The 24,121-nt window shown below is 43.7% G+C and overlaps 1 protein-coding gene across 1 annotated transcript; it reads left to right on the forward strand.

The window, feature by feature from the left end:
* Positions 1-10,322: 10,322 nt before the first annotated feature.
* LOC115152929 (transmembrane protein 130-like) lies at positions 10,323-14,797 on the forward strand. Its single transcript, XM_029697863.1, has 8 exons — positions 10,323-10,627; positions 10,726-10,814; positions 10,907-11,075; positions 11,395-11,540; positions 11,682-11,763; positions 11,935-12,137; positions 13,386-13,498; positions 14,035-14,797. The coding sequence occupies exons 1-8, from the start codon at positions 10,440-10,442 to the stop codon at positions 14,203-14,205; spliced, it is 1,161 nt and encodes a 386-aa protein (XP_029553723.1). The 5' UTR covers positions 10,323-10,439; the 3' UTR covers positions 14,206-14,797.
* Positions 14,798-24,121: the final 9,324 nt, after the last annotated feature.

Here is a 24,121-nt window from a genome sequence, read left to right on the forward strand (position 1 = left end):
TGATTCGAGTTGAAAAATAAATGCTGCGCTTATGGATGGCATGCTATGAGCTCTACTGAAAAGTGCTATTTACATGTAAAAAATGAATTCCATATGCTGCATTTGCTATAAGCTTATGGTATAACTTTTTTTTTCGTGACACTTTGATGTCTTGATAATATGCAGCTGTTTAAAGGGCAAGTCAAATAAAATTGTATTTGTCACATGCGCCGAATACAACAGGTGTAGTTGACCTTACAGTGAAATGCTTACTTACAAGCCCTAAACCAACAAATCAGTTTTAATAAAAAATAAATAAATATAGAAATATAACAAATAATTAAGGAGCAACAATAAAATAACAGTAGCAAGACTATGTACAGGGGGTTCCAGTACAGAGTCAATGTGCGGGGGCACTGGTTAGTCGAGGTAATTGAGGTAATATGTACATGTACGTAGAGGTAAAGTGAATATGCATGGGTAAGAAACAGAGAGTAGTAGCATAGTAAAAATGGGGGGTGGGGTGGTGACAATGCAAATAGTCCAGGTAGCCATTTGATCAACTATTCAAGAGTCTTATGGCTTGGGGATAGATGCTGTTAAGAAGCCTTTTTGACCTAGACTTGGTGCTCCGGTTCTGCTTGCCGTGCGGTAGCAGAGAGAACAGTCTATGACTAGGGTGGCTGGAGACCTTGGCAATTTTTTGGGCCTTCCTCTGACACCGCCTGGTATAGAGGCCCTGGATGGCAGGAAGCTTGGCCCCAGTGATGTACTGGGCCTAAAGCACTACCCTCTGTAGTGCCTTGCGGTTGGAGGCCGAGCAGTTGCCATACCAGGCGGTGACGCAACCAGTCAGGATGCTCTCGATGGTGCAGCTGTAGAACTTTTTGAGTATCTGAGGACCTATGCCAAATCTTTTCAGTCTCCTGAGAGGGAATAGGCTTTGTCGGGCCTTCTTCACGACTGTCTTGGTGTGTTTGGATCATGTTAGTATGTTGGTGATGTGGACACCAAGGAACTTAAAACTCTCAACCTGCTCCACTACAGCCCCGTCAATGAGAATGGTGGCATGCTCGGTCCTCCTTTTTCTGTAGTCCACAATCATCTCCTTAGTCTTGATCATGCTTAGGGAGAGGCTGTTATCTTGACACCACACTGCCAGGTCTCTGACCTCCTCCCTATAGGCTGGCTCATCATTGTCAGTGATCAGGCCTACCACTGTTGTGTCGTCAGCAAACTTAATGATGGTGTTGGAGTCGTGCTTGGCCATGCAGTCAAGGGTGAATAGGGAGTACAGGAGGGGACTGAGCACGCACCCCTGAGGGGCCTGTCATGCCAAATAGTGTCCCCCTATACGTCACAATGGGATTCGATAAACTATTAGCGCCCGTTGCTATATCAACAGTGTGGTGACCTAATGATTCGAATTTTGGATATCATTGCAGTCTAAATAAAGTTGTTTCATCATCGCTATTCAAACAAGGCTGATTTTTGCAACAGTTTAGCTGTTTTAACAAGTTTGGTTTAGCTAATGAAATGAAAACATTAATTCTAACTACTTTTTGATACCTTGTTAACATTACAACATGACATCCATGTCTTAAATGTTTTGCTATGTTTCGGAAATGGCAAACAAAACGTGTAATCTGCTTGACATGTTAAAGTTACTTAACTTACAGATCACAAAGTCAGTTCATTTCCACTCCATTTTGATTCGTACGCTGGCTTGTCTGGCTGTCATGTTTTTATTTTAACCTGCCCTTCCCTTGTCTACACTGAAATAATATAATTTCAGTAGTCCTCTATTTTGATTCATTTTGTTCTATCTCGCACGGCTCATTGGTACACCCTTGTGGTTGAATATATATATGGATCTATTTGTCACGGATGTCGTATGAAAGAGACCAAGGCGCAGCGTGCGTATCGTTCCACATCTTTATTTCTATGTGAAACTATAAAAGACAATAAACTATAAACAAAAACAACAAACCGTGACGAAGAGGTGCTACATGCATAAACTCAAAATAATCTCCCACAAACACTAGTGGGAAAACAACAATTTAAATATGATCCCCAAATTTCTGTTTGAAAAAGCTATCCTTAGCTTTTCTAACTGCCTATGTATATTTATTCCTAACTTCCCTGAAAAGTTGCGCATCGCGGGGGCTATTCAATGCGAATGCAGAACGCCACAGGATGTTTTTGTGCTGGTCAAGGGCAGACAGGTTGGGAGTGAACCAAGGACTATATCTATTCCTAGTTCAATCTTTTTTTGAGTGGGGCATCCTTATTTAAGATGGTGAGGAAGGCACTTTTAAAGAATAGCCAGGCATCATCTACTGACGGGATGAGGTCAATGTCATTCCAGGATACCCCGGCCAGGTCGATTAGAAAGGCCTGCTCACAGAAGTGTTTTAGGGAGCGTTTGACAGTGATGAGGGGTGGTCATTTGATCGCAGACCCATTACGGTCGCAGGCAATGAGGCAGTGATCACTGAGATCTTGATTGAAAACAGCAGAGGTGTATTTGGAGGGCGAGTTAGTTAGGATGAAATCTATGAGGGTGCCCGTGTTTACGGATTTGGGGTTGTACCTGGTAGATTCATTGATAATTTGTGTGAGATTGAGGGCATCAAGCTTAGATTGTAGGATGGCCGGGGTGTTAAGCATGTCCCAGTTTAGGTCACCTAGTAGCACGAGCTCAGAAGATAGATGGGGGCAATCAATTCACATATGGTATTGAGGGCACAGCTGGGAGCAGAGGGAGGTCTATAGCAAGCGGCAACAGTGAGAGACTTGTTTCTGGAAAGGTGAATTTTTAGATGTAGAAGCTCGAATTGTTTGGGTACAGACTTGGATAGTAATACAGACCTCTGTAGGCTATCTTTGCAGTAGATTGCAACACCGCCCCCTTTGGCAGTTCTATCTTGGCGGAAAATGTTATAGTTAGCGATGGAGATGTCAGGGTTTTTGGTGGTTTTCCTAAGCCAGGATTCAGACACCGCTAAGACATCCGGGTTGGCAGAGTGTGCTAAAGCAGTGAGTAAAATAAACTTAGGGAGTAGGCTTCTAATGTTAACATGCATGAAACCAAGGCTTTTACGGTTACAGAAGTCAACAAATGAGAGCACCTGGGGAGTGGGAGTGGAGCTAGGAACTGCAGGACCTGGATTAACCTCCACATCACCAGAGGAACAGAGGAGAAGTAGGATAAGGGTATGGCTAAAGGCTATACGAACTGGCCGTCTAGCACGTTCGGAACAGAGCGTAAAAGGAGCAGGTTTCTGGGCACGATAGCATAGATTCAAGGCATAGTGTACAGACAAAGGTAAGGTAGGATGAGAGTACATTGGAGGTAAACCTAGGCATTGAATAATGATGAGAGAGATATAGTCTCTAGAGACATTTAAACCAGGTGATGTCATCACATATAAAGGAGGTGGAACAACATGGTTGGTTAAGGCATATTGAGCAGGGCTAGAGGCTCTACAGTGAAATAAGACAGTAATCACTAACCAGGACAGTAATGGACGAGGCATATTGATATTAGAGAGAGGCATGCGTAGCCAAGTGAACATATGGGTCCAGTGAATGGTTGGGCTGACTGGGAACACGGCGATTCAGACAGTTAGCAGGCTGATGCTAACAAGCTAACAGTTAGTAGGCCGGGGCTAAACAAGCTAGCAGTTAGCAGACCTGGGCTGGCAAGCTAGAAGTTAGCAGAACGGGTTAGCAAGCAAGCAGTTGGCAGACCGGGGCTAGCAGTTAGCAGACCGGGGCAGGCAAGCTAGTAGTTAGCAGACCAGGGCAAGCAAGCTAGCAGTTAACAGACCAGTGCTAGCAAGTTAGCCTTTGGGGGACGTCGCGATGGGGGTAGTCTGTTTTTGCCTCTTCGTGCGGTGACGTTGATAGACCAGTCGTGGAATTAGTAGGGTTCCAAGTAGCTCTAGGTAGCTAGTAGGCCGCGGTTAGCAGAATGGGCCTTCAGCGGACGTCGCGCCTGAGGGGCCTGTTGGAATCCTCGGGCAGATTATGTCGGTATTCCAGTCATAGAAGATCGTCGGGGTTCCGTGCCCCGTACCGGCAGTAGAAGGGGTCCGGATATTGTAGCCCAGGAGTGGGTTTCGGTGGTAGCACAGGAGCCCTGGCCGGGCTAGCTTCAGGCTAATTGGTGCTTGCTTCGGGATGGAAACGCTAGCCAGGAGTAGTCACTCGGGATTGCGGTTAGCTAGTTGCGAAGATCCAGATAAAAATGTTCAGAGTTTGCGGTAGGAATCCGGGGATATGGGGGGAAAAAATGTATAATAATAATAATAATAATAGGTCCATTATGCTCTGGTTTGAGTCACGTTGTTCGAATTGGCGAGAGCTTTCCGAGCTAAAGGTTAGCTGATGAACGCTAGCAATGGTTTGCTGACTGATAGCTGGTAGGTAGTTAGCTGGCTAGCTTCAGTTGAGGGATTCCAGATCCGAAGTAAATAGAAATACTTTAGAAAAAAAAACAGATCGACGCCATATTGGGTGAGGCGGGTTGCAGGAGAGTATTTAGAAGTTGAGGTTTAGGAAAATATTTTTAAAAGATATGCGAAGAAAAAGATGTAAAAAGATATATACAAGGGACAAGACAAAGACGTCTGACTGCTATGCAATCTTGGATTACTACATGGCAATCAGACTGAAATACTTAATTCTTGTGTGTGGAATAAAGAGGTGGGTGCGATGTGGTTGGGAGGTTCTGCCTGTCACTTGTTCTTAACAGGCAGTCTCGGAAGGGGGACTTGAAGAGGGAGACTGCAAAGTCCAGGCACTGCTGCTCTCTTTGTTCTAAGTGTTTGCAGTGCTAGTGTTTTTAGTTAATCTGTGTATCTCACATATTATATGATATGGCTAGCAAAATTTTTTAGCAGATAATGACAACATGACAATAACAGTAGCTTTAAATGATATAATGACATGGAGGGGATGGGATGAGTGGGCAGATTGCTGGGAAATCAGAAGTCACTAGATGAAGAATTTCGAAAGAGTTAAAGGATGAGGAAAGAGGCAGAATCAAGACATGCTTGATCAGGTGCTGCAGCTAGTTCTTTCTGTCATTTGTCCTTGACAGGCAGCCAGTCTCAGTCAGGGGTTCAATAACATGGGCCTGGTTTAGTTGGAAGCCCTCCCACCACGTCAAGGTACAGGCCGAGGTAAATTCTTTTTTTTTGACCCAGTTTAATTAAGGCCCTCAACCCCCTACTCTATCTTTGTAGTGTTTGACCTGATGGGGCTTGGATGGGTGTAGCAATATGGTGATGACTCAACCCTGCTGTGTAATGGACTCCAGGAGACTTCTGCCATATTACATACACAAATCTAGAACCTCCAGATCTGCAAACACTAACTAGAAACCAATGTCCATTTCAATACCAACCCTGGCCTAAAATTTGATTTGGATTTGGACACAAAAGATTAATGGCTAGGGAGAACGGGTTAAGGACCAGTAAGGAACTGGGCAAATGAACAGTCAATTTCAGTCAATTGAACATTTTACGTTTAATATGCAAATGTATACATTTACAGCCAATTTGAGCAAGTTTCAAATATTTACCAGCAAACAAATGGAAAAAAATGCAAATATTTCCATGCTTGTAAATGTTACTTGAATACAAGACAGATACATATGCTATATACTTATCAAACAACGTACCAACTTCACAGCCAATGTCTGCAACAAAACACATCTTTATACAAATGTAAAAATATTACAACAGGTTATTAAGGTTATTTACAATAACATACAAGATGCAATGTAGTAAAATACCTACCGTCTTGAGGTGGGGAGCCGGCCAAGCAGTGAAAACAAGGGTGGGGAAAACATCAGACAAAACAGATGACGGACTATGGACAGACAAATTCACTCACATTGACGACATGAGACAAACAAGACCAATGAAAATGCTTGCTGCATCCCCAGCACCGGGCCACCTCCTTATCTTTTCACGTATTTCCGACAGAAGCAGTGGATGCTGACCTCTGTTGGTTAGGGTGTGGACACCTTGAGAGGCCTGGACCCAGGACAGGGACTGGAATCGGGACTGGGAAATGGTGCCAGGTAACCAGCCTGAAAACAAGAAGAAATATGTTTTCTCATGGATTTCTGATGGTATCGTGCCATGGAGGGTTCCTCATCTCTGCAGAGAGTAAGACTGTTTGCAATAGCAAACAGCCTACAATCTGTGCCCCCTTTCTCCTTCTGGACTGCTGGCCACTCCACAGTCAAAGAGGTCCCTGGAAAAGATAAGAGAGAGATGAGTTGTGAGAGAAACTCCGGGGTGGTGTCATGACCGCTAGAGTCATACACCTTAACTGTACCTACCTGGCAGCGGAGGTTACTTACCGTGACCCAGTGGTTAGCCTTGAGACTGACCATCTGGATAAACCCCTGGGCCTGTGTTGGTACTGTTGATAGCATGGCGATGCCACCCACCGCGAGGAGGCCTCCTACTTCTGGATGCTGCACCTGCAAAAGTGCTTGAGCATGATCAATTGTAAAATTGTCTAACCAGGTGTGTGACAGAAGAATGACCCCCCGAAGGTCCTCCATCCGACCACAGAGAGCAGCTGGCCTCACCTGCCCCTGTTGGACACTAGTGATGAGAACCTGACTAGTGTCTTCTAGTCCAGTGACTGGACTTACCTGCCCCTGTTCCTCCAGTGTGACGCAAGACACCTGTGAGAACATTTGATGGATTAGTGCAGTGTTATGAAGGGGAGATATGTACTTTTAACAGTTTTTAAAGTATATCCTACCTCAAACGGGTCCCCTTCCGACTCAGAGCACAGAGAATCAGACTGATCCTGGCTCTGGTGGATGGCGTACCTCCTGGGTGGATCGGACAGTCGACAGCCCTAAAGTCATTAGGAAAGGTAAATTGAAGAGGTACATTTTTATGAGCTCAGTATAACTACCATTTCTTGCTTTCTCAAATGTCAACCAAAGCTTAACATACTTTGACTCACAGGCTTCACCGAAGTGTAGGGCGTCAGGCCTGTCTGTGGTCAACCGTCCAACTGCTCCGACTGGAGAAGATTGTTGGCTTCCACCGAGGTAACCCTTATGAAGACATAAAGAGAAAAATGTCAGTGTTAAAATAACCTGAAGCTAGTTTTAGTTTTTCTATGTGCAAATTCAAAGAGTTGTTATCTGAGATGTTTTATATTTACCTTAACGGATGATGACCCCAGCTATAATAATTATTTACACTGATTAATTTGATTGATCAGAGTTAACTGTGACAGACATATAACTAAATGTATAGCTAGTGACATGTAGATGACCAACTAACGTCAGCTAGATGAAAAATGGTTGTTAAATGGTTCTACATAAATCCTTCCAGTTATCTAACAGTAACAGTAATAGAAATGAATTTGGGCTGGGCGGTATACGTATTTTATAATATACCGGTATTGATGCAGGGACCGGTTTGGGTTTTTACTTTACCTTCTCTACCGGTATTTGAATGTTTGGTTTGTTCAATGTGATACGCCATGTGTACTGTCAATGTTTATGGTTTACTTCACTACTTGAGTCATCTCTCTCCACTTTCCCGCTGTGCCACTTTCCACACAGACCTAGCCACGCCCCCTGTTACTCAAGGAGCGCATTTGATATTTCCTCAACCGCTAGACATTTGCGTTCAGTCTGCATGGTCACTGCAGCACATGTAACAATGCTGACGACAACGATGCTGTTTTCACTTTGCTTCTTAAAGTATAAATCCACTAGCGTTCTATAATGACACTATTAGTTTGTGTGTCTTACATCAGCAAACAGCTAGTTTGTCTTTTCTTAGCAAGTTGCCCTAAATCTTGTGAGATGCTAATTGTTAGCCACTAATGCTAATAGATAGCTAATAAACGTACTGAGTAAGAGCAAAGGTAGCTAGCTAATACAGCCCGATAATACCAGTGATGGTGTAGACCTAAATCAGTATGTTGTTTGTGCGACAGACTTCTAAATCAAAGAGGAATATGCAAAACATGCAATGTAGGCAACGCTTATAGGGTCCCCTAGGAAACGCGTATCAACACTTTAGTACCTACACTGTCACAATAACACCTCCCTGGCATTTTAATTTGTTCTTATCTCAAACAACACTGTATTCAAAGTTCTCACTATTATATTCTAACGATATAATTAGAATAGTCATTCTATTTCCATGATTCCAACAGTTTTGCTCTAATTCGCAAGTCAAATCGCAATTGTAACATTTGGTTAAAAATAAGTCCTAGATTATCTGCCCATATCATGCAGCCCTACGTGGCTGTGTGGAAATTATCCCGATTGAGCAGTGGTGTAAAGTACTAAAGTAAAAATACTTTCAAGTACTACTTATGTCGTTTTTTTTGGTTTCTGTACTTTACTTTACTATTTTTATTTTTGACAACTTTTACTTCACTACATTCCTAAAGAAAATACTGTACTTTTTACTCCATACATTTTCCTTGACACCTAAAAGTACTCGTTACATTTTGAGTGCTTAGCAGGACAGGAAAATGGTCCAATTCACGCACTTGTCAAGAGAACATCCCTGGTCACCTACTGCCTCTGATCTGGAGGACTAGCTAAACACAGATGCTTTGTTTGTAAATTATGTCTGTTATGTCTGTGTGTTGGAGTAGTACACAGCGTTGTACGAGATCTTCAGTTTCTTGGCAATGTCTCGCATGGAATAACCATCATTTCTCAGAAGAAGAATAGACTGAGGGGTTTCAGAAAGAAAGTTATTTGTTTCGGGCAATTTTGAGCCTGTAATCAAACCCACAAATGCTGATGCTCCAGATACTCAACTAGTCTAAAGAAGGCCAGTTTTATTGCTTCTTTAATCAGAACAACAGTTTTCAGCTGTGCTAACATAATTGCAAAATAGTTTTCTAATGATCAATTAGCCTTTTAAAATGATAAACTTGGATTAGCTAACACAACGTGCCATTGGAACACAGGAGTGATGGCTGCTGATAATGGGCCTCTGTACGCATATGTAGATATTCCATAAAAAATCTGCCGTTTCCAGCTACAATAGTCATACAGCAGGTATATCTCACTGGTCATCCCCAAAGCCAACACCTCCTTTGGCAGCCTTTCCTTCCAGTTCTCTGCTGCCAATGACTGGAACGAATTGCAAAAATCGCTGAAGCTGGAGACTTATATTTCCCTCACTAACTTAAAACATCGGCTATCTGAGCAGCTTACCGATCGCTGCAGCTGTACACAGCCCATCTGTAAGTAGCCTATCCAATCTACCTACCTCATCCCCATATTGTTTTTATTTACTTTTCTGCTCTTTTGCACACCAGTATTTCTACTTGCACATCATCATCGGCACATTTATCACTCCAGTGTTCATTTGCTAAATTGTAATATTGCCTTACCTCCTCACGCCATTTGCACACACTATATATAGACTTTTTCCCCCCTATTGTGTTATTGGCTGTATGTTTGTTTATTCCATGTGTAACTCTGTGTTGTTGTTTGTGTCGCACTGCTTTGCTTTATCTTGGCAAGGTCGCAATTGTAAATGACAACTTGTTCTCAACTAGCCTACCTGGTTAAATAAAGGTGAAATAAAAATAAAAAATGGTTTTGCACTGACTCTATGCACACTCACTAGACTCTACCCACACTCGCACACATACTACACTGACACTCCAACACACACACTTTACATAGCTGCTGCTACTCTGTTTATCATTTATCCTGGTTGCTTAGTCAATTTTACCTCTACCCACATGTATTACCTCAATGACTTCAACTACTCGTACCCTTCTACATTGACTCGATACAGCTACTCCTTGTATATAGCCTCATTATTATTTTTATTGTGTTACTATTTCCTTTTTATTCAGCAAATATTTGTCTTACTTTTTAACTCTGCACTGTTGGGAATGGGCTCGTGAGTAAGCATTTCACTGTAAAGCCTACACATGTTATATTCTGCGCATGTGACCAATAAAATGTGATTTGCTAGGTAAATAGAAGGAAAAAATAGATTTGGCCATTCCTAAGAAGTGTCCTGCACATTTTTGATGTGGGTCATAAAGTCAATGAGGAAAATCAATTGTCCTACCTCCAGAGTGGCACAGCGGTCTAAAGCACTGCATCTCTGAGCTTGAGGTGTTACTACAGATCCCCTGGTTCGAATCCACCCGTGATTGGGAGTCTCATAGGGTGGCGCACAATTGGCCCAGAGTCGTCCGGGTTTGGCCGGTGTAAGCCGTAATTGTATATAAGAATGTGTTCTTAACTGGCTTGCCTAGTTAAATATAGGTAAAAAAATGTTTTGTTAAATACCTCCACTATCGACAGCGACTTCCAACACGTTAACATTTGAGTCATTTAGCAGACGCTTTTATCCAGAGCCACGTACAATAGTGAGACACAACACCTTTTTGTATTCTGACGCATATGGTTAAAACGCATGGACATGATTTCAAGCTATTATGTATATCTGGGAAACATAAAGCGCATGAACAATTTGCTGGCACCGGCTGACAAGGCATCTACTATCGGTTGGACATCTGAAGACTCCCCATTTCTCAATTTCTTAGTCCTGAAGTATACTACACCATTTTCCTCTTCTGTGAGCGGACAAGCGCAAATGTATCGGTAAATATGATGTGTTGTATGTGTAATATTTGGGCAAAAAAGCAGAATTTCATTATAGTAAATGTATCATTTTGTGAACTTCTGGTTTATGATTTCAGAAATATAATTGGGTTGGTCGTCATGTCATTTCCACTGATTCTGAGACCTCAAGTTTTGGGACTCGCGACAGACGGTTTGAGCAATCTACGTAGGTTTACTTTTACGCATAACATTATTTTAATACAATACGTTTTTAAACACAATGTATAGTAAAGTCATGTTTTTTACGTTTTTATTCAGAAAATATTGCAGGGAAGCTCAGCTTCATTCAGAGGGAAGGAAATGTGACTTATCTGCGGGACAAGGAGCTGGCAACGGAAGTTCCAACCGAGACAAAGTTCGAACTGTTCGACCCAAGGAACACTTTACGCACCGCCAGATTCACCTATACCTGGGACTTCGGCAACGGGTAGGACTATGTGGACTTCGCCTGTTTATCACTGAATGCATGATTTGTAGTGTTCCTTTTAGCAGTTAAGGCTTTATATTTAAATATTATGTGGTTGTTTTATTTGTTATTTATTTATTTATTTATTCGATGTTGTGTGATGCTGTTTTTTACTGTAAGGATTACTGTTGTTTTCTATTGTCGTGTCAGTGTTGAATGTAGTATTCCATCAGGGACCACGTTAGAAACAAGTGGAATTTCTTTAATGTGTTATCCATGGGTTGTCCTCAGTGCATAATTTTGCTCAATAAATCATCAATCAATATTCTGGTTTTGTAAGAGAGGTGCTGAAGGGATCAGAGCCGTCTGTGCACTATAACTACTCATCCTCTGGAAACTACACTCTGCGGCTGAGAGTTGGGGCCCAAGTGAACAAAACATCTACTCCACTAACTGGGGTATACACCATGGACATTACAGTTTTGGGTAGGTAGACAGAATACACATCATTGTTGTTCATAATTATCTGGTTTGAAATAGTAGAGTTTTTAAATATCACATTAAGTTTACCATACAGCAAGTGACACCATCAATTTAGGTGTATTGCATATCTCTGCTATTTTCCAGACGCCATCAGAAATATTGAGTTGAGCCCTTTGAGTTTCCAGGTTTCCAGAAACAACAGTCTGGTTGTTCATGTGGATGGAAGGTGGGTACAATTTCTCAGTAGGCCACACAATTAACACACACAACATACTAAACATGTATAACACATAAAATAATCAGCATATATATTCTCTCTCTCTCCCTCTCTCTGTTTCCCAGTCTTCCAATGTGGGTGTGCTGTATTTATTCTCATCATCTCTCTCTCTCTCTCTAGTCCTCCCATGTGGGTCTGTTGGAGGTTCCTGCAGAACTGTGTATCAGCAACCCCTACAGGCTGTCACCTGACCATGCTGTATGAGAACACCATGATACTGAACCACACCTTCACAGCTTTAGGAGTCCACTGTCTGGACATCAGCGCCCGCAACGACATCAGCAAACTGCAGACCTCCTACAACATCTTTGTGAGGAGAGATCGTAAGTCTGGTGTTATCATGTGGTCTGTGGAGATTTGGTCCACGTTAGTCACGCTAGGCAGAAGCTACAGGATAGTACAGTACAGTACATACTTTGTCCTCTCACTTTTTTGGGAAGGCCCAAAAAATTGTCAAAGACTCCAGTCACCCAAGTCAATCTGTAGACCTTTCTCTCTGCTACCGCACGGCAAGCGATACCAGAGCGCCCAGTCTAGGACCAAAAGGCAGCTTCTACCCCCAAGCCATAAGACTACTGAACAATGAATCAAATGGCCACCTGGACTATTTACATTGACACGCCCACCCCTCTTTGTTTTTACACTGCTGCTACTCGCTGTTTATTATCTATGTATAGTCACTTTACCCCTACCTACATGTACAAAATAACTTGAGTAACCTGTACCCCTGCACAATGACTCGCTACCGGTACCCCCTGTATATGGCCTCGTTATTGTTATTTTTATTGTGTTACTTGTTATTTTTATTTTACTATTTTTATTTTATTTAGTAAATATTTTCTTAACTATTTCTTGAACTGCATTGTTGGTTAAGGGCTTGTAAGTATGCGTTTCATGGTAAGGTCTACACCTGTTGTATCTGGAGCATGTGACAAATACAATTTGATTTGATTTGAATACAGTATAGACTGTTTGATATAGTACAAATGATCCATCTATTAGTACAGTGTCCCTCAGCAGTTCTGGTGGCACAAGAGGTTTTGATGAGAATTTAGATTTCATGGTTCATCCTGTAATCTTCAGCTGAACCGAGTGATAGTGTGTTCAGAGAAATGAAAAGACGTCAGTGGGACAGTGGCCAGGGTTGAGGAATGCAGCTAAGGAGTTCTGGAGGAGAGCAATTTAACAGCAGGACCCACACCCCATACTGCATTTGTCTCCTGTGGTGAATTGATTTGTGCTGGATGGTAGGGTTATAGAGGAGTTTCAGGAAGCTTGTGACCTAATTTTAATCCATAACAAATAGATAGTTTGAAATCAGAAGACTAAAAGAATGATGAATGATGGTTTGTGTAAATAGGAACATGATTCAATGTTGCACAAAGTTAAGACAAGAGGAGACATGCTAATAATCATGTATACATATACTCTGTAGTATGACGGTTACTAATTGGGAGTTAATTGTAAAAGAAAATCAATTCTGCTTGTAGAACTTCTGACCAGTATTCAAGCTTGTCTAACTGCATCATGTAATACTGTAGAAAAACAATTATCTCTTTGTCTTCTTATAGCCTCCATTAACCTGCTCTTCACCCTGACATGTACTGGGATTATCTTGGCAATACTCGCCTTCATCACTGTTATAGCCTGTCACACTAAGAATGGACACAACAACAAACCACAGGTAGGAGACTGACAGAGGGACTTGTTGAAGAATGTTAGGCCCTGTTTCAGTATTTATCCCAAAGAAAGGAGGCTATTCTACAATATGTCCACATGAGGGTGATATATACCTAACAAATTGACTAACGATCAACTCCAAAAATTGTTCGTAGCAGTAGAAAGCGGTGTTGTAGTACTCGAGTACAGGACTCAGTTTTGGTTCAGACTCGACTCACGATTGTCATGACTCGTGACATGACTCGGACTCGACCAGCAGCAATGATAGATAACTGTATTATCTAATCAGCCTTACAAACGTGAAACATTATAATGAAATTTAGCTTAACAAATGTTTGGACTGCAGCTTTTAGCATTACCAAAGGACTTGGACTCAAGGTTTACTGAACTCTACATCACTGCTGTCAAGTCATGGGGATTTGCACTGTGTATTTGTTCTTGTTCAGTATGAAATTACTAAGAAATATTCAGACAATGTAGCCCTACAAACACCAAAAAACACTTGTGTGTCAGGATAAATAATGATTTTTTATTTTACAGATGTCTAAGTCCAGTAACGCCACTTACTCCAGCATGAACATGGAACTGCAGCCACAACAGGACATCCCTGATATCAGTAGTGATATCTATGTGTCCAGTTCAAAGAAAGAAGAGGTCCAACCCCTTCTACAGCACGGGACCAGATCTGTCGCCAACTCCTACCGCAGCTAGTCTTCATTTACACACTTTGATTTGGGCTTTGTGTTGGACTGATTCAAGTCAAATGTTAATAGTTTGCTAACAATGTATAGTTTGAGATGAATATATGTCACCAGTAACATTGAACTATAAATTGTCAGTGATGTAATACCGATGTAGATTACATCCCTCTGTCTGTATGGATTTTATACTTACACTATTTTGCCTTTGATGATCTCATCCTCAGACCCAGCCAAAAGCCTGACCTCGAAAACTAAATATCCATCCAAGGGGTTTCAGAGGATTGGATCCCACTATGATAATAGATGAGACCTGCCAGTAACCCTGTAGGAAACTGTCCTAATGGGTATTATTACCCAGTGATTTATTTATACGCTAGATGATTGATCTGTGGCGCTGTGTTGAATCCACCGTGCCTCCATTTTGGCACTCCCCCACCACTGTATAAACATTTTAGGAAGCTATAGAAATGCATTTCTTCATGTCTACATTAATTTTTGCCACATTTGTTCTATTACAGACACCTTATCGCATACCTTTAAATTATATTTCATTACTAATGTTACTGTCCCCACTAAAACAAAAAAATACTTCAATACATGTAATTTTGTCCTTGAAACATTTATTTGAAATACTGTAGAGTTCCATTCATTCCTATGGAGGACTGCTCCTACTGGGGAGTGCCAATATGCCGACCGACGGCTTCAAAGCCTCTCAATGGCAAATAGATAGCATAAGCAATCCAGCTTTATATATACATTGTTGGTATTACCTAACCATACTGGCTGTCACCACAGATGATCCATTATATTGACCAGATACTCCATTGGCCACTTTAAGAATTAAAAGAATGTCTTCAAAAATGTAAGGCAGTTGGTAGGAAAAGAGGTTAGGTAAGACCATTCTAGCCAATGAGGGAGCAGATACACGTGTGAATACAGGCAGAACCAATGAGAGAGCAGATACACGTGTGATAACAGAACTCTGATATAAGGGGCTTTTTATGTCACATCCTACTAATATCAGTACAGTCATAGCAACCAAAGTGTTACAAAACCTCTATTAGATCAAATAAGCCACACGTTGAAAATAAGCCATTACATTTTTGGTTAACCAAACCCAACACTCTCTTTGACCTCCATCCAAAAAAACCTGGCTTGGTGAAAGGAAAAAAACAACAACAAATCGCCACCTGCTGGAGAAAACAGATTTTGGGCCGAGTTATCCTTCTGCTGTCACCAAACCCACTTTTCAGTCAGGGCTACAGAGAATAATTCATGACTAATGACAATGACCTTGATTGACAGATGGCTTTAGCTTACATATTTTTTTGTTGTTGCAGAAATTGTATTTTCATTTGGGTTTGGGAGTGTGACTTACCAACATCTTTAGAAAATGTTAATTTCATTTACAAAATGTTTTTATGGAATGCCAAGAAAGTCAATGATGAAAGTAAAAATAAATCAAGCGTCATTGTCAGTAAGAAGTCTTGTTATATTTACAATGTTATACACTGGTTATTGTCCCCCCAAATGTATGTATTTGTTGGTTAATCGACATCTGTCGCCGTTATTTCTACATATTTATCTTGCTGCTCACGACTGTACCAAAGGTACCAACGTTATGTACCTGAATGGTATCTTACAATACAATCTAACTTGAGTTGTAGGCCTACTTCATGTTACAATCATTAAATAATATGAGTTGTTCTTTTATGTATTTTTCTATTTGATATATATTTTTCTATATTTACCACTTTATGGTATAATGTACTCCAATTGAACAATGCAGAGACAGGATAGAAGATTAGTCAAAGTGAATGTTCGCAATGGTGTAAAGTACTTAAGTAAAAATACTTTAAAGTACTAAGTTGTTTTTGAGGGTATCTGTACTTTACTATTTATATTTTTGACAGCTTTATCTTTTACTTCACTACAATGTACTTTTTACTCAGTACATTTTCTCTGACACCCAAAAGTACTCGTTACATTTGGAATACTCTGCAGGACAGGAAAAATGTGCAATTCATGTACTTAGGGTACTAGGGGGTAACTAGCCCCCCCTAAGAACAATGTATAATTGCTGACACAAAAAAAGCTACGTTTGGATGAAGGTCATGCTTAGGCGAATAAACTATCAAGGGAAATAAATGGCTACAGTTTACACTTTTTTAGTTACCCTCCAGTTATTTCATGAAATGTTGTTTTTAGAAAAGTGGAGCATTTTTTAAAAAGTAACTCCACCCGGTAGAATATTATGGCATAGTGTTTCACACAATTGTGTTAAAATCCATTTAATCCGTTTCATTTAGAAATTCTTGCCACGACTTCCGCCGAAGTCGGCTCCTCTCCTTGTTCGGGCGGCATTCGGCGATCGATGACACTGGCTTTCTAGCCATCGCCGCTACATTTTTCATGTATCCATTTGTTTTGTGATGTTCCCTGCACACCTGGTTTTCATTCCCCAATCAATCTACATGTGTATATTCCTCTGTTCCCCATCATGTCTTTGTGTAAGATTGTTTGTGTTACGTGTTTGTTGTTGACGCGCCAGACTGGTTTGGTTTTTCCCGTGGTATTTCACGAAGATGTTTATTGTTAAACATAATTCTTGTGACTGTTTTGCGCGTTTTGCACTTTTGCCTCAATAAAGTGCGCCTGTTCACAAATTTCTGCTCTCCTGCACCTGACTTCGCTACCAGTACGCACACACCTGACAGAATCTTACACCAACCATGGAGTCAGCAGGAGCAGGTACCCCGGTCAGAGGAGTCGAGGAACGCGTCCAGGAACACGCGGCAATGCTGCATCATCTCGGTGCCATGATGGATCGCGTTGTCCAGACCATGGACCACTAGGAGAGACAGGAAGTCTCTCCAGCGCCTCGACCAGCGCAACCGGGGTTACCTCTACCCATCCGGATCCAGTTCCAGTGGGGTGCGTCTCTCCCTTCCCAAGGAGTATGATGGGACGGCCGCACAGTGCCAGGGGTTCCTTTTACAACTGTACCTATACCCGGCCACCGTTCACCCAGCTCCCTCAGGAAGGGAGAGAGTATCCGCCCTCATCTCATGCCTCTCGGGGAGAGCTCTGGAGTGGGCAAACGCCGTGTGGGGAGAAGAAAACGCGGCGTTGGACCACTTCGAGGAGTTCACCCGACGCTTCTGGGCCGTCTTTGACCATCCGCCTGAAGGTAGAGTGGCGGGGGAATGACTTCCATTTGAGGCAGGGGACGAGGAGCGCACAGGATTTCGTGCTGGAGTTCCGGACCTTGGCCACCAGAGCAGGATGGAACGACAGGGCCCTCATCGACCACTATCGATGCAGCCTACGTGAGGACGTCCGACGGGAGTTGGCCTGCAGGGATGCCACCATCACCTTTGACCAACTGGTGGATCTGTCCATCTGGTTGGATAACCTGCTGGTCATCCGTGGACGTCCTGTGGGGTCTCTGTCGGTTCCATCTGCCAGCACTCCCGCTCCGGTGCCCATGGAGTTGGGATGGGCTGCGCTGGAGGAAGGGCCTTCACGTGCACCATCTGTGGCCGCAGAGGGTACACTGCCGGTCGGTGCCGGGTTGGTCCCTCTGGGAGTTGAGGCAACAGGCAGGGCACTCTGGCGTCACCCCAGGTGAGTCTGCACCACTCTCATCTAGAGTCCTCTGTTGTCCACCTGTTTGTACCTGTTTGTTTCCCTCAGTTCTACCCGCATTCCCAGCATAAGGTGCTCGTCGATTCAGGCGCAGCTGGGAATTTTATCGACAGAGCGTTAGCTCTTATTTTAGGGATCCCCATTATTCCTGTGGATAGACCTTTCCCGGTTCACGCTCTGGATAGTTGACCATTAGGGTCCAGGCTAATCAGGGAAGCCACCATTTCCCTGGCCATCACGAGGAGAGAATCAGTCTCTTTCTCATTGACTCTCCTGCATTTCCCGTGGTACTAGGCCTTCCCTGGTTGGCTCGTCATAACCCCACCATTTCCTGGCAACAGAGGGCTCTCACAAGATGGTCGCGAGAGTGCTCGGGGAGGTGTGTAGGGGTTTCTGTTGGTGCTACCACGGTGGAAAGTCCAGACCAGGTCTCCACTGTCCGCATTCCCCCAGAATATGCCGATTTGGCTATCGCCTTCTGTAAAAAGAAGGCAACTCAATTACCACCCCATCGACGGGGGGATTGTGTGATAAATCTCCTGGTAGACGCTGCACGTCCCAGGAGTCATGTGTATCCCCTGTCGCAAGCGGAGATGGTGGCTATGGAGACATATGCCTCCGAATCCCTGCGTCAGGGGTACATTCGGTCCTCCACTTCACCCGCCTCCTCGAGTTTCTTTTTTGTGAAGAAGAAGGATGGAGGTCTGCGCCTGCGCATTGACTATAGAGGTCTCAATCAAATCACGGTGAGGTACAGTTACCCGCTACCTCTTATCGCCACGGTGATCGAGTCAATGCACGGGGCGCGCTTCTTCACTAAACTGGATCTCAGGAGTGCGTACAATCTGGTGCGTATCCGGGAGGGAGACGAGTGGAAGACGGCGTTTAGTACCACCTCAGGGCATTATGAGTACCTCGTCATGCCGTACGGGTTGATGAATGCTCCATCAGTCTTCCAATCCTTCGTAGACAAGATTTTCAGGGACCTGCACGGGCAGGGTGTAGTGGTGTATATCGATGACATTCTGATATACTCCGCTACATGCGCCAAGCATGTGTCCTTGGTGCGCGAGGGAACTTGGACGACTGTTGGAGCATGACCTGTACGTCAAGGCTGAGAAATGCCTGTTCTTTCAGCAGGCCGTCTCCTTCCTAGGGTATCGCATTTCCACATCAGGGGTGGAGATGGAGAGTGTCTGCATAGCAGCCGTGCGTAATTGGCCGACTCCCACCACAGTAAAGGAGGTGCAGCGATTTTTAGGGTTTGCCAATTATTACCAGAGATTTATCCAGGGTTTTGGCCAGGTGGCTGCTCCCATTATCTCACTGCTGAAGGGGGGTCCTATACGTCTGCAGTGGTCGGTTGAGGCGGACAGGGCTTTTGGGCACCTAAGTGCTCTGTTTACCTCGGCTCCCGTGCTGGCCCATCCGGATCCCTCTTTGGCATTCATAGTGGAGGTGGACGCATCCGAGGCTGGGATCGGAGCCGTGCTCTCTCAGCGCTCGGGCACGCCACCGAAGCTCCGCCCGTGCTTTCTTCTCGAAGAAGCTCAGCCCGGCGGAGCGGAACTATGATGTGGGGGACCGGGAGCTGTTGGCTGTGGTTAAGGCTTTGAAGGCGTGGAGACATTGGCTTGAGGGGGCTAAACACCCTTTCCTCATCTGGACTGACCACCGCAACCTGGAGTACATCCAGGCAGCGAGGAGACTGAATCCTCGTCAGGCAAGGTGGGCCATGTTCTTTACCCGTTTTGTGTTTACCCTGTCCTACAGACCAGGTTCCCAGAATGTGAAGGCAGACGCACTGTCCCGGCTGTATGACACAGAGGAGCGGCCCATGGATCAGACTCCCATTCTCCCGGCCTCCTGCCTGGTAGCGCCGGTCGTGTGGGAGCTGGACATTTGACAATGGCCATCAAAAGTAAACTTACTCCCTATGATGTCAAAATTAACCATAAATATGAAAGACATTTCCTAATTCATCCCTAGAGTTACTTAGTTGTGCACAGAAGCAATACTTAGAGTGACTTAGTTGTTCACAGAAGCGATCCCTAGAGTGACTTAGTTGTTCACAGAAGCGATGAAAGGCGTCATTCACAGGGGGTCCGGTAATTTATCCTTGTGTGGCTTTATCGTGTGGTCACATTCAGTACTTGAGCTCATAACTGAGATGCCAGCAGCTTATGTAGCTTACATCAAACAAGGGTCTTGATAATATTTACTGAACCAAAATATAAACTCAACCTGCAACAATTTCTAAGATTTGTTACAGTTCATCTAAGGAAAATCAGTCATTTTAAAATTATTTTTATTTAACTAGGCAAGTCAGTTAAGAACAAATTCTTATTTACAATGACGGCATACGGCGGCCAAACCCGGACGATGCTGGGCCAATTGTGCGCCAATTGTGCACCACCATATTGGACTCCTAATCACGGCCGGATTTGATGCACCCTGGATTCAAACCAGGGACTGCAGTGACCACTCGGGAGCCAAATTCAATTGAAATAAATTCTTCAGGCCCAAATCTGTGGGTTTCACATGACTGGGAATAGAGATATGCATCTGTTGGTTACAGATACATTTTAAAAAAGGTAGGGACGTGGATCAGAGAACCAGTCAGCACCTGGTGTGACCACCATTTGTCTCATGCAGCGCAACACATCTCCTTCACATAGAGTTGATCATGCTGTTGATTGTGGCCTGTGGAATGTTATCCCACTCCTTTTCAATGGCTGTGCAAATTTGCTGGATATCGGTGGGAAATGGAACACACTGTCATATACATCGACCCAGAGCATCCCAAACATGCTCAATGGGTGACATGTCTGGTGAGTATGCAGGCCATGGAAGAACTGGGGCATTTTCAGCTTCCAGGAATTGTGTACAGATCCTTGCAACATGGAGCTATGCATTATCATGCGGAAACATGAGGTGATGGCGGCGGATGAATGGCACGACAATGGACCTTAGGATTTCATCATGGAATCTCTGTGAATTCGAATTGACATTGATAAAATGCAATTGTGTTCGTTGTCTGTAGCTTGCCTGCCCATACCACAACCCCACCACCACTGTGGGGTACCCTGTTCTCAACATTGACGTCAGCAAACCGCTCACCCACACTGCGCTATAAAGGTGGTCTGCATTTGTGAGGCCGGTTGAATGTACTGCAAAATTCTCTAAAATGACGTTGCGGGCGGCTTATTGTAAAGAAATTGACATTCAATTATCTGGCATCAGCTCTGTTGGACATTCCTGCAGTCAGCATATCAATTGCAAGCTCCATGTCCTCGTCTGTCCATTGGACTCTGGAGCAGTGGAAACACGTTCTCTGGAGTGATGAATCACGCTTCACCATCTGGCAGTCCAACGCGCGAATCTGGGTTTGGCGGATAACAGGAGAACACTACCTGCCCGAATATATATATATAGTGCTAAAAAAAATAAAGGGAACACTTAAACAACACATCCTAGATCTGAATGAAAGAAATAATCTTATTAAATACTTTTTTCCTTACATAGTTGAATGTGCTGACAACAAAATCACACAAAAATAATCAATTGAAATCCAATTTATCAACCCATGGATGTCTGGATTTGGAGTCACACTCAAAATTAAAGTGGAAAACCACACTACAGGCTGATCCAACTTTGATGTAATGTCCTTAAAACAAGTCAAAATGAGGCTCAGTAGTGTGTGTGGCCTCCACGTGCCTGTATGACCTCCCTACAACGCCTGGGCATGCTCCTGATGAGGTGGCGGATGGTCTCCTGAGGGATCTCCTCCCAGACCTGGACTAAAGCATCCGCCAACTCCTGGACAGTCTGTGGTGCAACGTGGCGTTGGTGGATGGAGCGAGACATGATGTCCCAGATGTGCTCAATTGGATTCAGGTCTGGGGAACGGGCGGGTCAGTCCATAGCATCAATGCCTTCCTCTTGCAGGAACTGCTGACACACTCCAGCCACATGAGGTCTAGCATTGTCTTGCATTAGGAGTAACCCAGGGCCAACCGCATGAGCATATGGTCTCACAAGGGGTCTGAGGATCTCATCTCGGTACCTAATGGCAGTCAGGCTACCTCTGGCGAGCACATGGAGGGCTGTGCGGCCCTCCAAAGAAATGCCACCCCACACCATGACTGACCCACCGCCAAACCGGTCACGCTGGAGGATGTTGCAGGCAGCAGAACGTTCTCCACGGCGTCTCCAGACTCTGTCACGTCTGTCACATGTGCTCAGTGTGAACCTGCTTTCATCTGTGAAGAGCACAGGGCACCAGTGGCGAATTTGCCAATCTTGGTGTTCTTTGGCAAATGCCAAACATCCTGCACGGTGTTGGGCTGTAAGCACAACCCCCACCTGTGAACGTCGGGCCCTCATACCACCCTCATGGAGTCTGTTTCTGACCGTTTGAGCAGACACATGCACATTTGTGGCCCGCTGGAGGTCATTTTGCAGGGCTCTGGCAGTGCTTCTCCTGCTCCTCCTTGCACAAAGGCAGAGGTAGCGGTCCTGCTGCTGGGTTGTTGCCCTCCTACGGCCTCCTCCACGTCTCCTGATGTACTGGCCTGTCTCCTGGTAGTGCCTTCATGCTCTGGGCACTACGCTGACAGACACAGCAAACATTCTTGCCACAGCTCGCATTGATGTGCCATCCTGGATGAGCTGCAATACCTGAGCCACTTGTGTGGGTTGTAGACTCCGTCTCATGCTACCACTAGAGTGAAAGCTCCGCCAGCATTCAAAAGTGACCAAAACATCAGCCTGTCACAAAAAATGTTGTGCTCCTCACAGAAAATGTCGTATGGGAGAGAGAAGGACCAAGGCGCAGCGGGATTGTGGACACTCATGTTTATTACTGACAAAACATGTAAGGCATCCACTTGAAAAAAAACACTATACAGTACTCACGACATGGACAGTCTTGCAGGCTATACAAAACGCAGTGCAAAATCAATTCCCCACAACCCCAAAGAAAAACACACACACCTATATTGGACTTCCAATCAAAGGCAACTATACACACCTGCCTTCAATTGGAAGTCCCAATCACCAACACAACATTTAACAAACACAAACCACCTGCCACATCCTGACCAAGACTAAGCAATACGCCCTCTGCTGGTCAGGACGTGACACAGCCAGGAAGCATAGGAACTGAGAAGTGGTCTGTGGTCCCCACCTGCAGAACCACTCCTTTATTGGGGATGTCTTGCTAATTGCCTATAATTTCCACCTGTTGTCTATTCCATTTGCACAACAGCATGTGAAATTTATTGTCAATCAGTGTTGCTTCCTAAGTGGACAGTTTGATTTCACAGAAGTGTGATTGACTTGGACTTACATTGTGTTGTTTAAGTGTTCCCTTTATTTTTTTGAGCAGTGTATATATGTTGCCATAAAGTTGGAAGCACAGAATCGTCTAGAACGCTACCTGCCCGAATAAATAAATAAATAAATAAATATATATATATATATATATATATATATATATATATATATAATATATTGGTAGCGTTCTCCTGTTATCCGCCAAACCCAGATTCGTCTGTCGGACTGCCAGATGGTAAAGTCCAGAAATGCGACTTATTTATATATATATATTAGTTTCATATATATATATATATATATATATATATATATATATATATATTAGTGCCAACTGTAAAGTTTGGGGGAGTAATAATGGTCTGGGGCTGTTTTTCATGGTTCAGGCTAGGCCCCTTAGTTCCAGTGAAGGGAAATGTGAACTCTGCAGTGTACCATAAAATTCTTGACGATTCTGTGCTTCCAACTTTATGGCAACAGTTGGGGAAGGCCCTTTCCTGTTTCAGCATGACAATGCCCCCGTGCACAAATCGAGGTTCATACAGAAATGTTTTGTCGAGATCAGTGTGGAAGCACAGATCCCTGACTACAAACCCCATCAAACATCTTTTTCCGATGAATTGGAATGCAGACTGCAAGTCAGGCCTATTTGCCCAACATCAGTCCCCGACCTCACTAATGCTCTTGGCTGAATGGAAGCAAGTCCCCACAGTAATGTTCCAACATCTAGTGGAAAGCCTTCCCAGAAAAGGGGAAGCAAAGGGGGAACCAAATCAATATTAATGCCCATGATTTTGGAAAGAGATGTTCAACGAGCAGTTGTCCACATACTTATGGTCATGTAGTGTATCTGCCCAACAGATGCATATCTGTCTTTACAGTAATGAGAAATCCATAGATTAGGGCCTAATACGATTTCCTTATACACTACCAGTCAAAAGTTT

Source organism: Salmo trutta, chromosome 18, assembly GCF_901001165.1.
Source record: "Salmo trutta chromosome 18, fSalTru1.1, whole genome shotgun sequence".
NCBI lineage: Eukaryota > Metazoa > Chordata > Actinopteri > Salmoniformes > Salmonidae > Salmo > Salmo trutta.